The 22,141-nt window shown below is 39.5% G+C and overlaps 1 protein-coding gene across 3 annotated transcripts in view; it reads left to right on the plus strand.

Moving 5' to 3' along the window:
• The window catches only part of epb41l5 (erythrocyte membrane protein band 4.1 like 5), a 40,709-nt gene extending 18,883 nt beyond the window's left edge, over positions 1 to 21,826 (plus strand). The window contains exons 12-26 of one of the 3 annotated variants that reach the window (XM_031281809.2): positions 17 to 186; positions 941 to 1,047; positions 1,203 to 1,221; positions 2,230 to 2,275; positions 2,557 to 2,675; positions 11,520 to 11,671; positions 12,139 to 12,236; positions 13,446 to 13,580; positions 14,519 to 14,586; positions 15,940 to 16,062; positions 17,063 to 17,144; positions 17,927 to 18,007; positions 18,541 to 18,597; positions 18,882 to 19,021; positions 19,718 to 21,826. In XM_031281809.2, the coding sequence (XP_031137669.2) occupies positions 17 to 186; positions 941 to 1,047; positions 1,203 to 1,221; positions 2,230 to 2,275; positions 2,557 to 2,675; positions 11,520 to 11,671; positions 12,139 to 12,236; positions 13,446 to 13,580; positions 14,519 to 14,586; positions 15,940 to 16,062; positions 17,063 to 17,144; positions 17,927 to 18,007; positions 18,541 to 18,597; positions 18,882 to 19,021; positions 19,718 to 19,787 (1,467 nt within the window). In that variant the 3' untranslated portion in view covers positions 19,788 to 21,826. The remainder of the gene's footprint in view (positions 1 to 16; positions 187 to 940; positions 1,048 to 1,202; positions 1,222 to 2,229; positions 2,276 to 2,556; positions 2,676 to 11,519; positions 11,672 to 12,138; positions 12,237 to 13,445; positions 13,581 to 14,518; positions 14,587 to 15,939; positions 16,063 to 17,062; positions 17,145 to 17,926; positions 18,008 to 18,540; positions 18,598 to 18,881; positions 19,022 to 19,717) is intronic. The other 2 variants (XM_036004067.1, XM_036004068.1) reach the window with 2 other exon arrangements.
• Positions 21,827 to 22,141: the final 315 nt, after the last annotated feature.

The following is a 22,141-nucleotide window of genomic DNA, read 5'->3' on the forward strand; positions in this document are numbered from 1 at the left end:
ACCAATCCTCCCCCAGGGCAAAGAACAGGAGCACACCTTTGTCTTCAGGATGGACCACCCCAAGGCCTGTAAGCACCTCTGGAAGTGTGCTGTGGAACACCATGCTTTCTTTAGGCTGAGAGGGCCGGTACATAAGAACTCTGCACGCTCTGGATTCATACGTATGGGATCACGCTTCAGATACAGGTAACAGACAGATGTACTGGCAGGTCAAAGGGTTAAAGATGCTTTTACGGCCTAACCGAAATGCTTCGACCGTTGCCATGGTAATCAACCTCCAAGTCAGTATTCAAATGCTTTATTTTTGTTGTTGTTTTTTAAGGTGTGGTCAGCATGAGCATTCCCGTGTGCTGTGGGCTACACATCGTGAGCACTAGTGATTAGTGTGGGGAACAAATGCAGCTGGACTTGCTTTAAAAGAAGACTTGGGGGGGGGGGGGGGAATGCTGTTGAGTTAAGTGACACCAATTTAGAGCCATGTGTTTGTTTCTGTACCGTGTGTTTGAACATACCAACAGAGATAATCCGCACAGTATCATTATCTGTACATACAAAAAAAACGTGTGTTCACACAAATACTTGCAGTGGTGCAAGACAGGCACTCAATGTCAACATGCCGCACTCGCCAGCTAGTTTCCTCCTGTGTGTGTTTAAACATTACCCAGTTGGATAAGCATTGTCAGTAATGTTTGTTTTACACAGAGGTTACAGGGTTTGTTGTTAATAGAAGGTTATCGCTTGGATGGGTCCAGAGTTCAGCAGGGGTCACCGCTGTGCCTTTTGTTTTTTGGACAATTCGATTTACCCAAAATCATTAGGAAAAGGTGTCTTGTATTTAATGGTTTGGCCTGCATTGATCAGGGTTTCTATTAGTGTATATCCTGGGAACAAACCGATATCCTTGCAAGTTTAACATACATGTTTGTGTTTGTGTGACTAGTGGAAAGACAGAGTATCAGACAACCAAGGCCAATAAGGCAAGGCGGTCATCTTCCTTTGAGAGAAGGCCCAGTCGACGTTACTCCAGAAGAACCATGCTGAACCGAGGTGAGGACAACACTCCCACAGTCACACAATGGCAAAGCCCATGAGAAAATACAGCGCATATATATATATATATATATATATATATATATAAACAATCAATATCAAAATGCAAGTGCATAAATACATAACACGGTCTATTGTTTGTGTTTTTACAGGAACATACCATCCCCAGGAGTGAGTACACTGTTCCTCTCCTTGTTGTACAGCTTTAATTTAGGGTGATTTCATCCACATCAGTTGAATTGTGTAGAAATGATATCTAATTTTATTCATTAACTGTCATAGCACTGCTGCTGTGTATTACTGTTACCTTGTGTCATTTGCGATAAATATCAGCAATGGAAAGGCTTGCACTGGAAATTGCTTAGCAATTTGTCATGTATATGTATCTGCAGTTATCAAGTACTGTTCATTCAGTTCCACCAAAGGGCCTTGCCTTGTAATCTTGTTGCAGAAGTAGCCTTTTGTTATAGGGATGTGTGTGTGTGTGTGTGTGTGTGTGTGTGTGTGTGTGTGTGTGTGTGTGTGTGTGTGTGTGTGTGTGTGTGTGTGTGGGGGGGGCTAAAGACATGATTTCATTGGTAGTTTTAAGCTGTCATGGGACCAGTTGACTTAAAGCATTGTGATGATTAACGTTCCTATGACTTTTCATCACAACTGACAGACCTACACTGTGACAGTTCAGGTCCTTTTGAGGCAACAAAGCATTTTCAATATTTAAAGCTGTGTTGAAAGGATGTAGCATTGCTGCCTTATAACGATGGGGATTTGCAAATTGGCTAATGGACAACCTGGTAGACTTTAACTTAAAAAAGCATAATGAAAGAAAAAAAAAAAAAAAAAGTATTGTAATTAATTTGACCAAATTGTACATCTGTATTGCCCCCAAAATGTGGTTCATGTGTCACAGCCTGAAGGCTAGACACAAACTACAAATGTCTTTGTGTAATTCGCCACCCATGGTGGCTGCTCAGCCAAATTAACACAAGCAATGTGCTTTGTGAAAAGCATTGTGGGAGACTTTAAGAGTTCCTGGTTTATTTCTGAAGTGTTCTCAAGTTTTGAGACAACACTGAAAATCAGTTAATTATTTACAGTATAAATCTTTATACAATATTAAGAATTCTTTAAAGATGTTTGCTATTTGTTCTTTAAATACAGTATCTGTCTTTCTTTGCTTAGTGTTCTTTCCTCAGGCAATGGAGTCAGCTCTAGCAAAGGCAACAAGGTGAGGAGCAAAACTGCTGTGTGGATTTTAAATTTACCTCCATTATACAGGATAATAAAACGGAGAATAACAACACACTGAGGTTTTGAACTCAGAAATGAGACCCAAAGCATCGAGTAAGACTACAGGGAAGGGTACAAGACCGGTAATAGTAATTTAGATGTTATCACATTGAACAACATTCTCAATACCTTCCAATCTCATTCTTCTTTGTGCCCATCTCTGCACCACTTCCATCCCTACCCTCTAACCGTATATTTTCTCTTCCTTTGGGCCTTCAGGCTTCTCCCAGTAGAGGTGCCTGGTCAGCTGTGCCTGTGGTCAGCCCAGTAACTGCTTCTGCCTGTGCGCCGATGGAAATCGAGGCTCTACCCAGGAGTCCTGGAGGAGAAAAGAGGAGGTTGGTACCTGAGTTTTAAGTCAGTTCTTTTGAACGTTTGCCTATTTTATTTTTTAAACTCCACTTTCACCCAATATGTGTTTAAATATGCTCCAGCCTGTTGCAATCCTGAAGAGGATAAGCCTTATAGAGAATGGATAGTTTGGGGCGGGCCGAAGTGGATAGCTAGGTATGTGCTTCATGGTCTAATGCCATGAGAGTGGCTTAACATGGCTTATCCACTGAACCTGTGTTGCTGTGACCAGGGAAGGCAGGAAAGAAGGAGGGCGGAAGGCAGAAAGAGTTTTTAAGTGTGCCTGCATGTCCCTTCCATGCTTTACATGTTCTATTTTTGCGAGTGTGCGTGCAAAAAGGGTTATGTCCTTGTAACGTGTACGTGGAAGTGTTCTCAGTAACACAATGGTTGGAAGGAGGTAGTTACTTGTGTGTCTGCATGCATTTGTTTGTCTTAGAAGAGTGCAGAACATAGCAGAAGACTGTAATGCAGCAGTGCAACATTCAGGCAGGTGGCAGTTCAAGCTCAATAAAGATGGACTCAGACTGAGAGTGAATAGCCAACAGAGACAGGCAGTGAATAGATGAAGAGGTAGACATACTCTGTAAGGATTTCTCCAGTCTTGCCTTTAATTTGATGTACATAAACTGTCCTAGTACTCAGCTGACTTCTTTTCAAAACCACACATAAAGGTACTGACACACCACGAAACATGGTCGGCCGTCAGTCCAAGTTGGGCTCATAGTAAGCATCCGTCCCCCTGGTTTTTGTGGTGTGTCCTACACAGGCCACTAGAGGAATCACTCTCATTGGCTGTTAAGCTTAAGCAAATTAGTGCACAAGAAGAAAAATGGAAATGAGGAGAGCAACAAATCAATACCAAAAATGATTTTGACTATTCAAAAATCTATTTTTGCACATTATTTCCATAAGAGGGTAAATGTACTAGCTAGCTAGCAGCGGGCCATCTTGCGGCGTCTGCTGTCTTCCTGGCGGGGAGTGAGGCAGAGGGACCTTGTCCTGATTCGGGCAAACACTGTTTTCTTGTATGTATCATAGAAATGGTTTGTATATCCGGTTTTCCTTTTTGAATAATGAATAGATTACCGCTGCCGGCTGGCATGAAGAATCATTTCCTCTCATGCAACCGCAGAACGTTATGTGCTAGTTGGTCTTTGCCGTGTGTTCAAGTGCAACTTTTTGGCCGAGACACAGGCGGCGTGAGGCCACGCCACAGTCGGCCATAGCTCATTGTTTCTTTTTTATGTTTTTGTTTCGGATAAACCTGTTATTTGTGGATGTGTTTTCATGTGTAACGCTTGTTTGTGTGAATGAACAAGCAAATGTACATACAAATATATGTATACACCCTCTTCTGTTATAAACCTGCAATGTTCCCCTGTGTGTTCCAGTATTAACATGTACTGAGGACAAATTGGTCTTGTCTGGAGGCAGGCCAGGTAGGTACGATCAAACACTTCACCTTGCCATTGCTCTGGCTTTACCTATCAATCGCTGTGCAGTGGCGGGCTTTCTGATTTTGGCTTTGGAGAAGGGTTTTCTTGCTATGGAATTGTCTCCTGAGATTTGCTGTCTGTCTACTTTTGATCAGCATGACATGCCAACCTAATCGGTGCAGGAAATTAATTGATGATTTTTGGTGATGTGCTGGTATCTGGTTTTTGGCATCATGAATCAGTGATGATTAGCTTTGGATCTGTTCTGTTCAAGACTTTGGTGCATTCCAGTGTGTAGATGTCTTTACTTTCAGTCATCTAATGTCACGCTGTGCATCCTGTGAATCACCTACTCCTCTTTAAATCCTTATTTATCTTCTAAACTGTAAACTGGTTCACAAGACATTCTAACAATAATATTATAATATTTGAGGATGAGTGGAAGTTTGTTTGCCAATCAGCTTATGGCCAAAATAATTAGTGATGCTAAGGACTCAAAAAGGATTTCAGGTTTTAAGAAGTGAGACGGTAAGAAAAGAATACTTGCCTACATTTCTTTTCCCCCGGTGTAAAGTAGGTGCTCTTACTTCCTGATCAGACTACTCTGGCTTCTGGTGAACAAAGCTCATTCAGATTTACAGCTCGGGCTGATCCTGCTTCTAGTAAAGTACATTTCTGGTCAGTTGTACTAAGAGGATTGCCTATCATTCATGCAGGGGCCCTTTTCTCTTCATTTATTACCTTGAAAAACAGGATGCATAGACACCTCGGATAGGGCCTAGGGCTGGGTGATATGGCCAAAATCTTCTATCCCAATATAGATCATTCATATTTCAATAATAATAACGAAATGGCATGTTTTCTGGTAATTCATTAAATAAATAGTCTATATACAATTACTATTAACTATTTTTATATATTCCTGTGTGAATTCAATACTTGACTGAATGAAAAGTACAGAGTATCTTCTTATTTTATTAAGAACTTCATTGTTCAAAATGAACATAACGTGGAGGGATCTGAATGTTAAGTGTTGTCCAAATGACGTAAAATGTTGCCGTAATGCAGTTCGCCCAATGGTTTTGCGCCATCGCAATAGAAACGATATTGAAAATTATATACGACAGGCATTTTGATATTGTTTTGATGATATATACGGTCATATTGCCCAGCCCTAGGGCCAGAGTATAGACAGTGATGACCTGTCAAACTATGCTGTATCCTCCTCAACTTTTTTTGCAGTGTCCTTTAGAACACACTCTATTAATTTTGTGGAAAGCTTGGGCTTCTGATAATTTACTTCCAATTTAGTCAGTTTTAAGTGTATTTAAACAAGATTACGTTTCCCAGAATACCTACCAGGGCCATGCCCACATTGCTCTGTGGTAGCTCAGTATTATTATCGTGGCTGTGTTTTAAAGCCTTCAGAAACGTATCCAGTGATTAAAAAATATGTTTTTCCAAAACCGACTCAAGCCCCAGAAGTTCTTGTGTATTTTATCAGCACAAGCTATCATACTGAAATGACCTGAGTTCTTGTTGTTGTTGTTGTGCTGTCAAGCCATGGCAACAGTTTACAGCTGACTCATTGGACAGGAGGAGGATGCTTTGAAAGAGACTATACCACTAATACGTCAGACTAATCCTTGGTGATCTTCCCTTTCTCCCCCCTCTTTGTTCTGCCTTGCTTTTAGTTCAATGTTACGGTTGATTTTGCATGGAGAACTATAAACCTCACTTCTTCTCCTGATACAATGAGCAGTCAAACTCCTCTATCTCTCTGCCTGTCATTCTCCAACTTTACTAAGCACAGAAGGGAATAAAAAAAATATGCTTAAGCCTATTGCTCATACATGCTAACTTGTGATATGATGCCCTAATGCTGATAATATAATCCAATTTTTATATATATATATATAATGATCCGCCATTACTGTCAGGGATATATATATATATATATCCCTGACAGTAATGGCGGATCATTCAGTGCACTACATTTCTTTACTAAGTGGAAACAGTTAACCAATAATGTTACTCAGATGTGTGCAACAGCATCAAACAGTTCTGAACCAAAGTGAAATGTTAACCAATACTAATTGAACAATTGTAATTGGAAATGTTGTTGTTTTTTTTTTTAAACGTTCACTTTGAGGAATCAGCAAACATCTGTATTCTCTCTGTTTTAAGATGTCATGTACTGCTGTCTGTATCTGTTGCCTTCTCTCTGATCCTTTACTTTCTTTCCTGTAAGCTACTCCACTTCTTCATTCTTTTCTCTACTCCATTATCAGAAGTGAGAGTAGATAACTCTTAGATTATTAATGCCATTGGAATAAATTCATCACATTTTATTCTCCATCGCTAACAAGAGAGTATATGGAAAATAGTTAAGGTCACAAGTTCATCTGCTGTAAATCTAGTCAAAGATCATCAAGCTAGTCACTGTTTTACAGCAGCAATGGGAAACTGTATGCTCCCTTGCCTCTTGTGCTCCCAGTGGAGCTGTCATCATGAATTACAGCTTCCGGCTCAGGGCCTCCAGCACTGAATATATAAATGCAGATTTGACATAGGCCATCAGACCTCAGTCGCTGGAGTTGCAAAGCCAGGTCACTGTTGCTCTAGAGACCTCCAGTCAACTTCACTTAACTCAAGTGTACACGTCACAACACTTGTCACAGCACACTTAAATGCACACTAGTGTACAGTGTAGGAGATGCAATGTACCATAAGTTGCATGGTTTATTCAGAATCCTGGCACTGCCAGGCTTATCACAACCTTGAATGCCTTATTTATTTATTCATGTTGTTTAAGTCCATTAAAATTACATTTTAATCATTTCTCCTTGCCAAGCCTTTAAAAAAAAACTGCAGAAATGAAATCCTCAAGGAACCCTGTTTTCATACATGCAAGGCAGTGTTAGCCTACATGTCAAGCCATATGCAAGGAATTACTTAAAATTAAGCTTTTTCTCTCTGACTCATGTTGTCAGCTGTCCCAGTTTTCTTCTGCTTCTACCCTATTGCTATTTTCTTTATACCTGTTATACTAGCTGTTTCTGTGTTATCTCTCTCCCTTATTCATTTGCATACAATCTCCCTCTCCTCTTTGCTGTTTTCATTCAGTGCTTCCCGTCCTCTCCCCCGCCAGTCACGCTTTTGGTTTACCTACACTCGCACTCACCCTCCATCTCTTTACATCCCCCTCCTGTTGGTCCCCTTCCCCTTGTCTTTTTCCTCCACCCTGTTCTCCTCAGGTCTCCTCTTCCCTCCACCCTTACTGCTTCATGTCTCATCAAAGCTCCCCCCAAGAAGTTGGACAGATCCGATCAACTGACAACGGTCTCACCCTCTGCACTGACATGAGTTGGACAGCACACTAATAAATGGGAATGGCTCAGCAGTGACATAAAACACTTCTGGTATTTGTGGAAGTGACTGTTCCACATGGAAGGACACATTTGGTGTGAATGCCTTTTATTAACTGAAACATTCCTCAACGCAAACTGCTCAAAGTAGCACATATTCTGTCTGGTAACAGCCCTCACAGACTGATAACCCTCACACTTGATACTGCCCTTTTCTGTCATGTTTCAGTCAATCCCTGCATTTCCTTCCATTTCTCCTTGACCCTTGCTCCAAATCTAAAAAGTTATCCTGCATTTCCCCCTCTTTTCTCTCCCATTTTCTCCATTTTATTACCTTCTAAACTTTCTTTGTCTCTCACATTGTGTCTCTCCACTCTCCTTTCCTTCCCCTGTCCTTCACTCTCAACCTCATGGTGAAACTGGCTGGCTGTGCTGAGACGGTATCAGTGGCTTAATAATTCAACTCCACTCTCGACTGTGCAAGGAAACAATAGGTCACGTTGTTCCTGGAAGGATAGTCCTCTTCAAATCCCATTGTCATTCCCTCAAAATTGTTTAAAAGTTTTGTGTTTTCATAATATTTTAAACACTATCTCTGTATTAATTAGTTCCATAAAATGATTTTTATATATTAATAAGATTTTTTCTATTTTGTATTTAATCTGTGCACATTTAATGGATCTGCTGCTCTGTTTTGAAAGGTAGTTGGATAAGAAGGTCAATATGTTATAATTAGTTAAGGTCAATAGTATCTTTCTTGTCTGTAAAAATTAGTCTGAGAGGTTTTTAGCCTAGTTTAGCACAACAAAACAAGCAGGAGAAAAGAGTTACTTTCGCTCTGTCAAATGTGCATTCCAAAAAAAAAATCAGAATCTGTTGTATTTCCACAGTTTCTTGTGTGTTGAACACATTTTTGAAATGTTGGAAGACATATTTTTGTCTTTTGTTGGAAGTTATTTGTTTGTCCCTGCTTCCAGTGTTAAGCCAGCCTAAACATATCCTGGACTTTACTTAAAAATAAGCCTGCACCATTCAGGGAAAAATATGAATCACAATTTTTTACCTTAGAATTGATATCACAATTCTCTGCCACGATTTTTTTCTCAAAAAGTGTAGTGTTTATTGCACACATGAACCATGACAAAACAAAACAAATTGGCAGTACCAAACATAGATTTATTTTTTTTGGCACCTATAGCACATTGCACATCACCACAAGCCTGTAAACATAGAGGCTTCAATGAATAAAAAAAATAAAGTACATACTGGCCATTTAAGTACAGTAGTCTACCAAAAATAGTGACATATAACACATTGAACTAAATATGGCCCTGATACAGGCTCTATCTGAACTCCTTGAACATGTCTTTACATAATTGAAACATGGCAATCAACATGCTGCAGCTACAGCTTCAGTCTCTAGAGAAATGGAGTTTGTCAATTGCCAATTTAAGTACAGTATCAAAAACAGAATGATTTCTTAGCACACTCTTTAACTGCTTGCCTTTCATGTCTTCAGTTGTCCTATCAAAATAAAGGCCGAAAATGAAAAAAAAAATTCCAAGTCATTTAAAAATGAAATCGCGAACAGGGGTGAATCGATATCACGATTTTATAACGATTAATCGTGCAGGCCTACTTAAAAAATAAATTAACACTGACCTTCTCATCCAACTTCTGGCGAGAAATCCATCAAGCGTAATTTCATTAAAATCTCCAAAAGTGAATCACAATCGAATGGAAATTGTTTATTATTTGAACACAACTGCAGTGGTGTAGGGTTATTATGAAATGACTCAACCACCACGGTAATGATGGGAGCAATGTGTAGAAGTTGATAATCACTGAATGCTTACCTACACCTTAAGGCCCGGACACACAGAGCCGATAATCGGCCGTTGGACAGTCTGGCGAGGTCAGTGACTCGAGTCTGTTCGGTGTGTTCCGTGCCGTCGTCCGTCCGAGGGGCCGTCGGCCTTCATTTTGGCCGATTTGACATGTATAATCGGCGGGGCGGGCACTGCCGGCAGTCGGACTCATGACCCATCTGATTGGTAGAGTGCTAACCCGGAAACAGGGAGTGGATTGAGTGTGACTAGAGTCTCTCAAAATCTGACGAAAATCTTTTAAACTGACCTCTGTTGATCTGAAATGAAGACAGATTCAGCAACTGCACCTAATTCTCGCTTAAAATGTTTTCAGAAACACGTTTCAGTGAACTATTTTAGTACAATATGAGATCGTATTCTGAACAAGCCGCCATGACAGTCTGGCTGTGAATTTCCAGAGAAACCAGACCCACGTGACGCGTTCGTCCAATCAGCTGCCGGTTTTAATTTTTGGGCGACAATACAGATTAGCGCCGCCTGCTGTTATGGAGACGTATTACATCTCGTCGCTTTGGTGTGTTCCGAGGCTCTTTTTCTGACCAATTTGGGGAGACTGATCAGCCCAACTGCCTTTTCTGCCGACATTTGGCCGTCGGCTCTGTGTCTGGGCCTTTAACTACACCGCTGTACAACAGTTTCTTGCACAGTTTAACCAATGAAGATGATTTCATAATATTATTGCTTAGTTGAATGTTTACAACATAACTTTGACCAAAGGATGTATATCTTTCTGAACTGTATGTTTAAAATCATTTCAGAAAATAAAGACAGGATTGCTCTTGATACATGTAGCTGTATGTGTGTTTGATCGCTTTGCTACTTTTATCACAGTACAGTATACACACTGTTAGAGAAACCTTGCCAGGCTGTTGGGCTCTTGGTCAGTATGGAAAATCTGATATTGTGTGTCTTTTTTGCTGTCAACCAAGTTGTACCAACACATAATAAATACCTTTTTAAAAATGCAAGCCCCACGCTAGAGGGTTGGTAAATTGTTGCTGTTAACTATGAAGCACAGTAACAAAGGAAATATAGACACCAGGCTACTTATAGGATTGAACATGACAAGATAATGGCTGCTACTTTAATGCTTTGAACCTTTTGGGGTAGTTGGGAAAATCTCCCAATGAAGTCTCAACTTTGCAAGTGGTGCATTTCAGTGTAAATACATTACACAGTGCATTGTGTTTATTAACTACACAAGTTTCCTTCATGGATTACTTAACATATGGGAGTGTTCATATACATTTGGTTTGTGCGTCCCCAGGCAAAGCATTGTACTTTTCTTTACATCTTTGTGTGTGATGTGCTTGAGCTCCTGTTCTCTGCAGGCGGCATGTAGTAATATATACTTCTCATGTTTCACTGTGTCTTCAGGCTACAGAAATATGAGGTTATAATTACAGGGCTGCTGGAAGACCTTCTACCAAAATCCATGTATCAAATGTTTTGCTTCAGGTCGTTTCAAATTCTAAGAATACTACACCACATTTATTATCCAACAAAAGTTATTGCATGCTTTGAAGACTTATTTCCATGGACTGAATCCTGCTTCTTTACCTCTTGAGAAGACCTTTTCAGCAATGTTATTTTTTAAGAGCTTTCCTCTATTGGACACAGGTTCCATATATTTGTGGTAGAAAGAACAGGAAGTGTCTTTCTACTTTCTTGTATTCCTCATAACAAATTTATTTATTTTTTTATTTATTCTAAATATGGTGGATGCATGGCTATTCTTTCCAAACCCACCGGAGAACCTATGAACCTACATGATTTGCTTTGGCCAGAGACTTCCAGATATTTTTCCACAGTAGCCTGAATGGACATTCTATCATATTTTCATGTTTTTATTTGATTTATTGTAATTTTTCTTTATGGGAAGTTATTCTAAAATATCCTCTGATATATCATCATGGGCCAGTTGACCTCTTTGTGGAGTCCATGCCTAATGTATGCTGCAGGTAAGTTGTACAGCTGTATAATTCTGACTTATTTGGTTGTAGTTTTGGTTTAACACTTGCATTATCTCCTCCATTGTTTCTGTTTGTGTTGATATTTAAACATGATTATTTTTAAACCCCCATCTTGAGCTGCTGCTTCTTTCATATCCCCTTCCTCCTGTATTTTGTCTCTAGTCTGCCCATGGTTGCTGACCTGATGGAGACGTGCATTGATGATGTCCTCAGGGCTCCCGTCGTTCCCACAGTGGCAGCTACAGACGAGGCTGGACCAAGCAACGCCTTTGCTACCCCCAGTGTCACCGGGGAAGATGTTCTCGGCCTCGCTGGTGAGACTACAGAAAACCTAGTGTACCACAAAGTAAATTCAGAGTGACAATTAAGATGTTTATGGGAAAAATCTTTAAAATAAACCACTGTAAGCCCGTGAGTATCCCTAGAATATATGGAAATGTATTTGGCAGGATAGTAGGGTACAGTGACAATGTGTCAGACACTACCACTCACTCCCATCTTACTCACATCTCATACATTTACTTTGCTTCTGCTCACATTTTTATGTTAGTTCCGACATTAACGTCTGTCAAACCCCAGAGCTGATGTCAATGATAAGTAAACGAGAGAACTTCTAGAGGAGTATACTGAGAAAAGGGTGGCATGATAAATGACACTTGTGATTTAATTAGAATTTTCTTACTATATTCTTTAAAAGAAATATGTAATGTTGTGTTTTACTCTGCATGCACTGAAAGATTACAATGCAGTTGTGTATTCAAGTTTAACGTTGTCTCTCCAGAAGCAGCAGCTCGTCTGAAGCAGCTGGAGTTGGAGAGCAGTCCGCTTCTTGGTACTCCAAAAAATAACATCAATGTCAATATGGTAATGAATAATCAGGTGGGTATTTGTTCATATAGTATTTCTGTTCATTTTCTGTTTTAATCCCAGGACCCAAAAACACTAACGAAAACTTGTTGTTGCCTTCTAGATAAAGACGTGTTGTATTTGGTCCAAGCCCCAGTAGAGAGAAATTACAGTAGGGATATAATAGTCAGTGTTTGGAATAACGCCGTTTAAAAGAACGGCGTTAGGTAACGACGTTATTTTTTCAGTAACGGGGTAATCTAACTAATTACTTTTCCCGTCGTTACAACGCCGTTAACGTTACTGGACGTTAAATGCAGTGCGTTACTATGCATTGATTGAATAAACTGTGTAATCCGAACGCACCCCTGGCTCACAGCTAGTGAGGAGGTGGGTTAATAACGAGGTAAGCGATTATGATTGGCTAAGGCAGAGTCATGTTTCATGGTAGCCAATCAGAGCCAGTGTTTTTACACACATGCCAGCACACGCGCCACACACACACACACACACACACACACACACACACACACACACACACACACACACACACACACACACACACACACACACACAACAGCTAAACAGAGATTTGATGAAGCAGCAGAGATGGCGAGTCAGGAGCAATCCGATGAAAAGTTGGCATTTTCAAGGTGGAGATGTACTACTTATAATTCATTATAATACTACTTCAAATTCATTGTGGTCAAAGGCAAGAACATGCATGTAATGTGTACATTATGTCCAGGAGCGAAGACTTTGTCGACATCCGTTGTAAGCAACTCTAATTTAATGAAGCATCTCACAACGACACACGCATCTACAAAGCTAGTGGCCAAAAACACTGATACCTCCACCACAGACGATAGCTCGCCATCCACTGGCAAAGAAGGACTCTGAGCAAAGTCCTCCAAGCAGCAAAAGCTAGACCTTTCTGCCTCACAACAAAAAAACTGCTCAAAAAAATCCAAATTCTTTGACTGATAGCAACTTTTTTTTTAACAGTAACGCAAATAGTTACTTTCCCTGGTAACGAGTTACTTTTATTATAGAGTAATTCAGTTACTAACTCAGTTACTTTTTGAAACAAGTAGTGAGTAACTATAACTAATTACTTATTTAAAGTAATGTTCCCAACACTGATAATAGTGTGTTGTCTGGTTTGTTCAGAAGTGATAACGATATTGTTCTCTCTTCTTTTTGCATGGGATGTGTGTGCCCCACCCGACCATGCTCCAACAGGAAGATGTTGTGAAGCTCACAGAGAAGTGTGGTCTGAGCAGTACAGGCAGCAGTCCAGTTGTCACTCCACTGTGCACCCCAGAGGATCTGAAGAGTAACATCCTGAAAGCACAAGCCGAGGCTGCTGCCCTCAAGGTGAGGAACAGACCCCACCAAACTGAATGCAATGTATTGTGTAGTGATCACAGATTTGAAAGGTGTAAAAGGCCAATGAACATGTTTAGAACTGTGTCAAGGCAGTTCTCTATTTTTTATTTGATTGTATTTAACAAATCTCTATTTCTAAAGAATTATATATACAATAATATTTTGGGTTGTTTTTTTTTGCCAATATTATAGAGTTGTAAGCAGAGAGATGTCAGGAAATCAGAGGGGAGAGTGATGGGAAATAATGTGCAACAAAGGTCCCCAGCCAGACTCGAACCAGTGGAACAGTGTTCATGGTCTGCCGCCGTTAACCCCTTAGCTTATAACTCAAATTCAATTATCATATCAACTTAAATAATTAGCAGAACGCTTTAGAAAATGACTTCCAGATAGTGGAAATGTGGTGTGTGCACAGTGAAACTGAAGTGAGGAAAATTACCAATTTACCAATACCCCTCCCTCCAAACACACACAAACACACTTTAATTAACCTAATTTTGATAGGTTGAACACATGGGGTGGAAGGGTGAATAGGTTTTAACAAATGCACTATTAGTGCTGGGTACTTGCACCTTCGATGCTTCTAATTGGTTTAGGAAATTAAAAAATACTGCTATTTATTCATGTACTGTATATGAAATAATAGCAATCAGCTAGGGCCTAGGATTTCTGACTTTCAAACCAGCCCTTTCAAACCCTAACAGTGTGGGCTTCAGTGTCTATGTGCAGAATGAGGTCATCACAGCTACATTATATCAGTAATGTGGAAAACATCCATGTTAATGTCATAGTTGTGATGTTATTCTGCTATCAAGTGAGATGGAGGTGCATAGCTGTATTAGTCCCTCACCCCTCTGTCTGTCTGTCTATCCATGTATCTCTCTCTCTCTCTCTCTCTCTCTCTTCCCCTCCCTGTTCCTGTGTAGGGATCTTTGGAGGAACACGTCGTAATTGTTGGAGATAAGAACTGTAACCTGCAGGAGGCCTCTGCCAGGTATGACCACACTGGACTAACTCATTTTTAAAAGTATGTCTTTAAAAGGCTGTAGATATAGAATTATAATTATTAAATTAATTAGATAATTAATTAGATAATTAGTCATATTTCTTAAATTACACTTAGAATGTTATAAATGATAAAGGAAAACAATAGATGTGTTTCTGCTAAGGCTCCCAAAATGTATAGAAGCGTGCAAAATATTGTGTGGGTTTATTTTCTTTTTTCCGCAGCATCCTGCATTTTGAAAATCTCTTCTCCTTTTAAAACAGTCAGTACAGTACAGAGTCAGTACAGAGCAACCATGACAGGAGAAAAGCCATTCACTCATGCTCCATTGTCTTGAAATTGGGTCTTTTCCCTTCTCCTCCTCCTCCATCTTTCTGAGTCGTGCCAATTGTCAACATATTGTCTCCGCCAATCACAGCACTCCCTGCTGCGAGAGCTGATTACCAACTTGAATATTCATGAGGATTATTAGCGTGGCTCAAAACATTACATCACCTGCAGCTCGTTCTTACAAGCAAGGCTCCACAGATTGGCAAGCAAATCCGCTGTTGCTGTCTTGCGTCAGAGGCAGTCATTGGCTCGGGATGATAGAGGGATGCTTTTTATTTGTTAAGATCTATTTCAAATGTTATCTTTTTCTTCCTTCCATGTACCATATTCAAATCTGGATTCATATTGAATTTGTGTATTATTGTGAGGACATTTTACTCAGTGTAAAAGGATCGATTTGATCCCATTTCTTTCTTTTCTTCAAATATTTTATGCAGAAATTGCGCATTAAGTAGACAGACAAAATCACTGGCACAAAACAAGAACATGCACTAGGGCTGTGTATTGGCAAGAATCTGGCGATCACAATACATGGGTCACGATTCAATATGTTGCAGTATATTCCGATACTGTGCATAAGGCGATATATTGGGATTTTTTTAAAGTATAATTTTAGAAAAACTAATATTTAAAAAAAGACATGATGTGCATAAAAGTCAAAGAAGTTTACTTTAGGTAAACAATTCAGTACACAGAAAATCAAACTGCCAGTTTGGGATTGTGGTTCACAGGTTCTTAGTGAGCAAATTTTGATATGCTAAAGTAGGCCAAAGTTCAGCCATAGCTACATTGTTAGCTTCTAGCAAAAAGTCAGGCCCTGCTAGGCACTGTTAGGCAAGGACACTAGTGGTGTGTCTCAGCATAGCCATCTAGCGGTATGGGGTTTAAACACAACATAAACGTTGACCACTGTCTTACATGAATATTTTTGCACGTAAACTAAAAACTATCGCGATACTCAAGTGTATAGATTTTTTTCTTACACCCCTAACACGCACTGTCTGTTTCCAGGTTGAAGGTGCGTACCGGGCGAATGGGCAGTAACTCGTCTCTGTCCGTTAGCGGTCGCTCTGACATCCAAGACTCCCGGGACCTGCTCAAGCCAGCCTCGCTGGTCTCATCAGCAGGGGCCAGGTCAGTCTGTGTGTCTGTATGTACGGAATCTTTTACTTTGTATGTGCAAAGTAAAAACTGCACACTACCAGGATAATTCTGCATGCATTCATTGTTCCCACTGTAGCTGAAGAAAACGAAAGAAAGAGAGAGAAACTGGGAGAATAGATTAGCGGAGGAGGGACCTTTGACAGTAGCTGCAGATTCCTAATCTTTCTAAGAGGACAGAGACTCATGTTATATCTGTTTTTTCTCCTCTCTTTAAGTCAAACAATACATTTAGTGAAAACCTTTAGCTACATAGTAGTGTTGTCATTGATCAATTACTATACTGTCCAGATTAAAATGCATTAAATTGATATACATCTTTGTCCCTATAACTTTAAACACACCTTATGTAATGATCACGTTCACTAAACCTACTTCAGCTGTTAGGTCTTGAGAATAGGAAGAAAGAACAGGCTTTGACCATTCAGACTTAAAAAAGGAATGAATAAATGATAGAAAATAGTTCAAAGTACGGGTCTAAAGTTGGGGTTTAGAGAGTAAAAACCGGGCTGCACTCAGAGACTCACAGATTACAGTACTCACTGTTTTCCTTCAGGGGCACCTTTACTACACAGTTCCTGTATCCTCACTGTATAAATGTATATAGGCCTGCGTTCCCTCTAACAGGACATTAAATATAATTAAGAACAATTTTGATGATTAATAATTTATCTGGCAAAAATCAAGCTTTTCTATGTTTAATACCAGTGTAAAAATATCTTGGGGTTTTGGACTGTTGGTCATGCACAAAAAAAAACAATTTGAAGACCTTACCTTGTGCTGTGTGATTAGGTTCTGATAATTAAGGGATTTCTTGACTCCTATGAACAAGAAAAATGTAACAATGAAATGTTTTTTATACCACTTAAGGATGAGGAACTTGGAATACATTTCTGCTAATGTTTCTGCGAGGAACACAAACCTGAAATGTTCTGTACTTTGCTCATTATTTCTCTTGTTTTCGGTTCATCAGTGTCGAGAGGCTAGCTGAAGATGGAAACCCCTCTGTTACCAAGATGCCCTCTGAGTCTGCCAGCGAAAGCATGGCACCAAAGGTAACATTACATTACATTGCTTACCATGGAAATCGTAGCAATGAATCCTTTACACCCTTACACATGTAACACTGTTACTAATTGTTCTATTGGATTTTTCAACGCCATGTAATAGAGCTGGGTATCGTTCAAAAGTATTCGATACCGATACCAATACAGTGACTTTGATACTGGTTCCTAAATAATACTTTTTCAATACTAATTTTATAAAACAAAAAGAAATTACAACATTACGGCACAAATCTTCTTATTTATTTTTCAGCTCCTACTACGTAGAGTTTTTCCTGCGTGTCTCTGCGACGTGTAAAGTTAGACAGCCAATCACAAACATTATTAAATCTTGGTAGAAGCATGCTGTGTGCTTATTGGCTAACTGACACTGATGATTTACTCCTTAGGTATTGAAATTGGGCATTGAATGACGGGGCATTTTTGGATACTCAATACTTTTGAGGCAATTTAGTCGGTGTCTAAAAAGTATTGAGTACCGTTATGAGGGTACAGGTACATTTCACACGTCCATCCTATTATCCATCTGATCTGACTCGCATAAAAGGCACACATTTTATTATTACAGATGGACTGAAAGGTGACTATACCCCTATGATCTACATTCCTGACTGTACTGATAAGAATGTTCCTACAATACACTGTGTGAGAAGCTCCACCGTCTTACTGTGGCAGCTCTTCACCCTAAGGGAGTTTCTGTTTAATAAAGATGTATTTATTGCACCCTGCTTGTGTGGCCTATGTGAACATACAGAGTTTGTGTCATTCTGCAGGTTAAAGCAGAGGAAGACGACCTGCAAAACACCGCCCCACTGTCTGACAACCTGATAGATTTCACCGATCCAACTCCTATGGTAAGTTGTAGTCCTATCAGATGTGGAGAACTCCTGCAAAAATATCAGAATTTTGTCAATTCCTGAATATATTTGTGTAAGCACCTTTTGTAAGAGGATGAGATTTATTGACTTGCCCAAGAACACTAGGAAGGAAAGATTGGCCATTGCAGGAAGTAAACCACTGAGCTTGGACTCAAGACAAAATCAATCCAGCCACCCAACTGGACTGCAACAATCACTTATTCACCCTCATTCAGAAACGATAAACCCATGTCTTCATGGTTCCAACGCTACAAGGCTTTAGTGTAATGGCATTTCTTTTAGAGCCAGGAATTTAATTTGTTAGTAATGATAAATATTCACACACAACATTTATGAATGTATACTGTAGATTGACACTCGCATAATACAACAAAGAAATGTGAAAGGAACTGAAAATTAAACTTAATGTGGTACTTTTATGTAATCTATTGAAGTAAACCTGTATCAGTGATCTGGGGTCCATAAATAAGTATGGTCAATATAGTGTGATTATTCTGATCGTCTTCCAGCTACCACCAGTGCCCAAACCTCTTATCACACCTCGCTGGATCATTCCTACAACTGTTGTGAGTGATCAGTCTCTATTACTACTCGTCTAACTTTTCTCCTGTTCAACTGTCTATCTGGCTTTTTTGCCTCACATGTTCTTATGAAATGTTTTAGGTTTTCATGTACAGTATATTTATTTATTTATTTTAAATTCTGTCCATTCATTGTCCTGAAACTGGTGATACAAGGCTCAGTATTTATTTTTCCATATGCACTTGCATAGATGCTGTTCACTTTGGCTGATGTAGTGGCTGTGTAGAGAATGACCTGCTTCCTTCTCCCTCATCCCCTTCTAATGCAGCCTCCTGGCGTCCTTACTAACGGCGTGCTCGACTTTGACCCCCCCGCTAAGGTCCACCCTCTTCTCCCTGCAGACGGGGGAGCAGCTCTCACCCCAGTCCTCCCCCACCTCGCTCACACACGTAACACGATCTCTGCCAGGTAAAATTCTTTGAGATTTGAACCCAAAGCACTTCAAGCTTGTTTTTAAAGCAAGCTTGGTAGTATGCTGACCCCTGCTGATGGAGCCGGAAAATGCCTCGCTTTAGCTGAAATCCCCAGTGCAAAAGAGTTTGAGGTGAATCACTTGTACTTAGGGCTGGGTATCATTCAAAATATTCAATCCCTGTTCCTAAACAATACTTATTTCGATACCAATTTTATAAAACAAAAAGAAAATTCAACATTAAGGCACACATCTTTTTTATCTATTTTTCAGCTCCTACTACGTGAGCTGTGCGTAACGTAGTTTTTCCTGCCTACCTCTGCGACACTTTAGAGGCAATTCAGTCAGTGCCTAAAAAGTATTGAATTCGGTACCCAGCCCTACTTGTAATTCTTGCTTGGTCATGAAATCACTTTGAGACTTCAACAATATTTCTGTCTGTAAAATAGAGCTAGTCACTGCAGATGTTGCTCATCCTAGAGGAGTCCCATCAGACGTTGCAAAATATCTAATTACGCCTGATATTTGTGCATTTTATGAACGCAGCAATTTAATTCATTTATTTTAGAGCAGTTAGGACCCACATGCTCCTTATGTCTCAGTCAACATGAAAGTGTATGTTTTTAATGCTTTTACCAGCAAAGTAGTCTCTGTCTCTGATGCAGCCATCCTTCCACTCTTGTGTCCCGCAGCACTGTGGGTCGGCAGCCAGCCTCGGACGATGGAGCCAAACCCAGAGGTCTCCTGACCACTGAGCTCTGATGGAGAAATGAGGAGGAGCCATCACAACATTCAAATCCCTGATCGCTTCCCCACCTCACCCCCTCACCCATCCACACACAAGACAAGCTGGGCCAGGTGTGCTGAACACTGAGGGCTAAGAGGAAAGTGGAACCAGGGAAGAGGCAGCTTACAAACACCACAAACTTAATTTCACCAACACTGACAAACAGAGTGAACAAACTGAACTAAGTACACAGGAAAATATTAGAAATATATGATTACAGTTTTTCATAACATGACACAAATACTAGTTTTTGTAGAACAGTTAAAACAAACATGTAGCTCCAGTATTGTCATCTTAAGAACACCTAACTTGTGAATCTCCTGTATGAGTTCACTGTCAATGACCTGCAATTTACTTAATCCATCCAGTCGACCAAACCTCAGTCTCTCATAACACCTAGCACCATCTCCTTGTAGATGACAAGTGATGAAAAGTCTTGTTATTCAACTTGTTTGCTACAAAGGGCAAGTTGGGACTGACACAAGAGAATGGCATGACACAGTAAGGTACGTTGCGTAAAAGCATGAGGCTTACGACTCCAAGAGTAGGTTGTCTCTTTTAGTGCTGCTTTCCTCCCCCATTTTTGAATCTTCACTGGTTATTCACACCACTGGAACTTTGCTACTCTGAGCTTTTGTGTACACGCACAGATCACACAGCATGCAGAGATGCTGAAGTACACTGGATGAAGGACTAAAAAGAAAAACCTATTAAAAAAAAAAAAAAGAAGAAAAAAAAAGAAAGATAGTGACTAAAAATGTTGATTCTAAGAGATAAAAAGCCCTGGACTCTTAACATGATGAAACGTGGATATGATACTGTACTGTCCTTGTAGCACACTACAAACAAAGGTTTTTAAAAACCTAGTCACTACTACATGTCAGTCTTCTGTTGGCAGCCACTGGATATGAAAACTTTACTGGATTAGTTTTTGCAACACTGGACCTTAAAATCTTTTTTTTTTTTGTGCAATGGATGACAATAGAGATGACTACATTGGTTTTTCAACTGATGTTTTTATTATCCTGCTCTTACTTTTTTAATGTTTTAATATTTTGAGAGAAAGATGACTACACAATGATAAAGTTGAAGTTTTACCATTTTGTCCAAAATGTGATCCTATATGTTTTTATTTGAAATCACTGCCTCTACCTGTGACAGATTTCTCATTCACACTACTTTTAACTTCTATGTTGGCTAGGTAAATGCAAAAGGCGTCTCAATTGCTGTCAAAACCTTTTAACAACTATGATCCCTGGAGGTGGACACTGTTTCCACTTTTTGGAGTACATATACTGTTTTCACGAAGCCAGAGTTTTAAATTTCGATGTAATACTAGTATAAAGAAATGAGGCAACAGGATACTTCAATACCAAGGCAACAGGATAATTCTTTTATTTACCTTTTTTGTTATTAACAACCTGCACACAGTGCTGTTACAGAAAAAAATCACTAAACATATACCAACACATTTGTAAAAATGTAAAACCTCAATTAACATTGTTGTTACTATTCTTAAATGTGTTCACTACCTTGCAGGCCTACACATTCTATGTCATTATTGCTTTTAGTAGTTTTTAATTTTTGTGATGCTTCACTTGTTTATGTTGCTGGAGAGAATGCCATAACAGCCACAGGTTGAGGACCAGTTTATTTTCTTTACCGTTGTTTCATCTGTGCAGCCTTGGGCTGAAAATCTCATTGTTGATCTGTCTTTTTTTTATATAGCTTCGGTACTTTCAATGCTATCAAATGTATAATTTACAGAGATCGTATCGTTTTAAACACGTATCAAAGTATCGACACTTTTGACAACCTTTTTATTACCTAACTGGATATCTGAATTCATTTTAGACAGCAGACTGACCTTGTTATACAGTAGAACATGGCTCCTGGTATTAACATGCTGCAGTTACTACCCTGCCTTATAGAAATTAATGTATTCAAATAGTCTCATCTGAGAATGCTGGAGATGCCACAGAATAAAAAGGTGTACAAGTTGTTACATTCTCAATTGCTGTTACAGTTTGTAACCGGAGGAAAACCTGTGAAAAAATGATGTTAAAATCAGATTTTGTACATGTGAAATTGAGGCCTAATTCTACATGCTATTTTTGAGTTATTAATTAAGTATACTACATTGACTCTTAAAAGAAAGACTTGCATTTTTTTTTTTTCATCTCATTACCCCAGCCAACGTAAGTCTGGACCCTCATTCAAGTTATGTCTGTAGTTTTTTCATCATATTTCATTCTTGAACAAGGGAAGCTTAGCAGTGACAGTTATTTATGCTAGCTACTACTCAGTGTAATTGTTCAAATATTACATG

This window comes from Sander lucioperca, chromosome 8 (genome assembly GCF_008315115.2).
Source record: "Sander lucioperca isolate FBNREF2018 chromosome 8, SLUC_FBN_1.2, whole genome shotgun sequence".
In the NCBI taxonomy this organism is placed as follows: domain Eukaryota; kingdom Metazoa; phylum Chordata; class Actinopteri; order Perciformes; family Percidae; genus Sander; species Sander lucioperca.